Raw genomic sequence first — 3932 nt, 5'->3', positions numbered from 1 at the left:
GGGGGGGTTAAAGGCTGAAATAGCCGTTGGGTGGGGCCCAATATCCATTATCCAACGGCTATAATTTATTTAATTATTAAAAAAAAAATCGAGTCAGACCGGTACTAACCAGTAATTTACCGTTTCCGTCCCGTTACCCCTCCCGGTTCCCTTTCAAGCCGGACCAAACCGGAGCCTAGGAACGGTACCGGACCGGTAACGGACCAGGACGGAACGGTACCGCCCCCTCCCGGTTCCCCTGCCAGGCTTAACTCCCACCACCATTCGAGGTTGGAGAATGGAAACGAAGTTGAAGCTTTGAAAGCTTCGAAACTATAATTTCCTTTTTAGATTTGTATTAGAAAGGGAAACCAGAGTGCTTTTCAAGAAGGCCAACGAACGAGGAGTACCTGAAGCAGGAGAGATGGTCAGAAGGTGTAGGTTGTGTAGAGAAAAGGGCAAAGAAAGATATTATTGTGGTGAATATTTCCAACATCTCGGTGCACTTGTGGTCTGTGGACTTGTTTAGAAGGGTGGGGGTTATATGTTAAGGGTTTGTCGATATCCTGTGAAGCAAGAACGATATGTCCAGAGTAAGCTTTTGTGCAGAAAGGGAGACTATCCACACTGGAGAACGCTAGGAAACGTTGTTACAGGTTATGACTTACTCCAGAATTTGAGTCAAAAGTGTTTAATGCTATTAGGGAGGTTTAGGGAAAGAAGGAACACAAGAGAAGGGATGGGATAGAGTGAGAAAAGTCTAAGCTGAGAAAATTTGAAGGACTGCCTGGCTGGAAAGCCCCATTAATAAGATTATTGTTTTCGCAATCTAATGACATTCAAAAGGAATACATGAGAGAATTGTATTATACACCAGATCTAAGAAGAAACTCTAGCATGAAAGACAACAATCCACCTTTGATTGTGGAGGGACACAGTTTTCTCCAAACAAAAGGGAAAACAAGATAAGTATCCAAAATCATAAAGATGCCTCTGGTACCCTCTAACAAAAATAAAGAACAGCATGAAAGTGGAAATAAGACATTGATTAACAAAAAAAAAAAAAGACAAGCCAATGAAAAAACAGCATGTCAAAAGATACATAAAAAGAACAAACCTGAACGTAGTGGTGAAGTACAATTTCGTATTGCTCCTTTAGACTAGCAAAGAACACTAGCTCATCAACTCTACCGTAGCTGCAACAGAAAAAATAACAACATAAAGGACAATAAAGCCAGAGCAAACTATTAGAACATATTAGGGAAGGAATAAATCATAAATATATGAAGCGAAGATGAATGAACTTTTACAAAGGAAGAGTTCATTTTTTCCCTAAATAACCATAAATTTCGAAGACAATAAAGCCACTGACAAACTATTAAAACATATTAGGGAACGAATAAATAATAAAAATATAAGTTACCAAGTTTCAAAAAATAAAAAAAAATAAAAAAAATATATGAAGCAAAGATGACTGAACTTTTACAAAGGAAGAGTTCATTTTTTCCCCTAGATAACCATAGATTTCTTTTTTTATCATGAGATTTCAACCTGAAAAACGTTGCAGGTCACAGCACCTAAAATGTCAAACATGTTCTACCAGGTGAGTCTCTGACATGTGCATACGTACAGTCAGCAATTAGTATGACATGAAAAATACGCATTATGTTTCTTGGAGGAAGCGGAGATAGAAAAGAAAAGTAATTGGACTGACAAAAAAAAGAGAAATTTACAAGAATTGGTTTTAAAACCAAGCGAGAGATCAGTTGTCAAAAAGCTACCTTTCTAGTAGTTTCATGGTGGTTGCCTCATCCAATACATCCTTGCAGTCACTTAGGAAAGCACGAAACTCTTTAATGAGTGATTGGTACTCAGTATTATTACTGTCCAATGCACCGTCATCTTCCAGAAGCAGCCGATTGATCTGTCAAGCAAGATGTATGAAATCAAAAACCTAAAAAGTCCAATCATCTATGTTCAAATTACAGCCACCATGTTATCACTTAAAGAATACACTTTGGTCTGAAGATGAATAAGTGGAATCATTCCATTAATATTCAGCTTCCTCGTATCGCACTAAGAGAGCTTAAGAGAAGAGGAGATATATTGATAATTAAGCCATTTGGTACCCATGACAGACCAATATATAGGTTGATGTGAGGCCAAAATACATATTGTTAATCATTATTTGCCTCACATTTATTATTTATATTTGTCCTTTTTGAGCATGGATTTTATGAATTGTGCTTAATAATGTATTTTATTTGTAGGATTAAATTGATGGAAAAATAAAGAAGTTTGGAGCTAAAACGAATTAAAGATGGAAGATTGAGGAAGGAAATCAAGCAGACAGCTTAATGGATTAACTTCAATATAATAATAATATTTAATATATATGGCAAAGTACATAATGCCAATTTTGAAGGAAATAAATAAGTGCCACGTGGCAAATATCCAAGGCAAGACCACGAAGAGTTGGAGTCGGCTACAGTTTCACGCCGAATCCTTTTAGGTTTTGGGTTCCTAATTGTTTTGGACTCAATTATTTTATTCAGGGTTTCCTACATCTATAAATAGTCCATAAGAATAAATTATTAGGGAGAGAGGAGGATAAATGTAGAAAATAACTTTTGATTTAGGGTTTTATCTTTTCTTTCTCTTTTTAATTATTTTACATCTTTTCTTTGAATGATGGGTTGTAATTGCTCTATGTCTATGTGGAGTTAAACTTCTCATTCTTGGATTATATTTACTTACAATATGATTGTTTAGTGATTTTGATTTGGCATGATTTGTTTATCATATTAGTTGTTCTTATATTCTTGTGATTACTATTTTGATGCTTGATCACCATTGAAATAAACATATTGTCCGAATTGAACTCAGGAGAGGAATAAGAGGATAGAACGTGGAATATAAGGAGCATGATTTTCTCTTTATAATTAGGGTTAATTTGTATCTAGCATAGGGATATACCTAGAAACCATGACATGAAGAAATCGTAATGCTCGATACTTGATCCAGCCTATCCTATCCCCGCTCAATGATGTAGTTAGGTTGTCATTTATTCTAGGCGATTAGAGGTCGGGAGACCATGATCATACATTTAACCCTGTGAATCAATAACTAGATAATCAAATAAGTTGATGAAATTGATGCTGTCAGAAATATATAAGAAAAATATTATTGAATTATGTATCTAAATAGTTACATTGAGACCCTATTTATAGACACTACATTGGAATCCTTTTCCAACTAGGATTCCTATTCTTATTCCTATTCCTATTTCTATTCTAAGTAGGAAATACTTATTTCTATTCTAACACTCCCCCTCAAGCTGGTGCATACAAATCATATGTACCTAGCTTGTTAAAGATGTAATTAATACGAGGACATGTGAGGGACTTGGTGAAGATATCTGCAAGCTGATCATTTGACTTCACAAATTTCGTAACAATATCTCCCGAGAGTATCTTTTCTCTGACAAAGTGACAGTCAATCTCAATGTGCTTAGTCCTTTCATGAAACACTGGATTTGATGCGATATGAAGAGCCGCTTGATTATCACACACAAGTTCCATCTGATCAACTTTGCCAAATTTTAGTTCTCCCAGCAACTGTTTGATCCAAACTAGCTCACAAGTTGCTGTCGCCATTGCTCGATATTCTGATTCTGCACTAGATCGAGCAACCACATTCTGTTTCTTACTCTTCCACGACACCAAATTACCTCCTACTAAAACACAATATCCGGATGTCGAACGTCTGTCAGAGGGTGATCCTGCCCAATCAGCGTCTGTATATCCAATGATATGCTCATGGCCTTGATCCTCAAAGAGTAGTCCTTTACCGGGAGCTGACTTTATATATCGCAGAATACAAACAATTGCTTCCTAATGACTATCACAAAGGGAATTCATAAACTGACTTACAACACTCACAGGAAAAGAGAT

At 36.2% G+C, this 3932-nt stretch overlaps 1 protein-coding gene across 2 annotated transcripts in view; it reads right to left on the bottom strand.

The window, feature by feature from the left end:
• The window catches only part of LOC102579913 (vacuolar protein sorting-associated protein 18 homolog), a 68217-nt gene that overhangs the window by 31178 nt on the left and 33107 nt on the right, over nucleotides 1-3932 (bottom strand). For both annotated transcript variants that reach the window (XM_006361493.2, XM_015315330.1), the window contains 2 exons: nucleotides 1761-1903; nucleotides 1097-1175 (listed from right to left, as the gene is read on the bottom strand). In XM_006361493.2, coding sequence (XP_006361555.1) covers nucleotides 1097-1175; nucleotides 1761-1903 — 222 coding nt within the window. The remainder of the gene's footprint in view (nucleotides 1-1096; nucleotides 1176-1760; nucleotides 1904-3932) is intronic.

This window comes from Solanum tuberosum, unplaced genomic scaffold (assembly GCF_000226075.1).
Source record: "Solanum tuberosum cultivar DM 1-3 516 R44 unplaced genomic scaffold, SolTub_3.0 scf00360, whole genome shotgun sequence".
Lineage (NCBI taxonomy): Eukaryota > Viridiplantae > Streptophyta > Magnoliopsida > Solanales > Solanaceae > Solanum > Solanum tuberosum.
The sequence above is the reverse complement of the archived record's forward strand: the minus strand, read 5'-3'. Positions and strand labels throughout refer to the sequence as shown.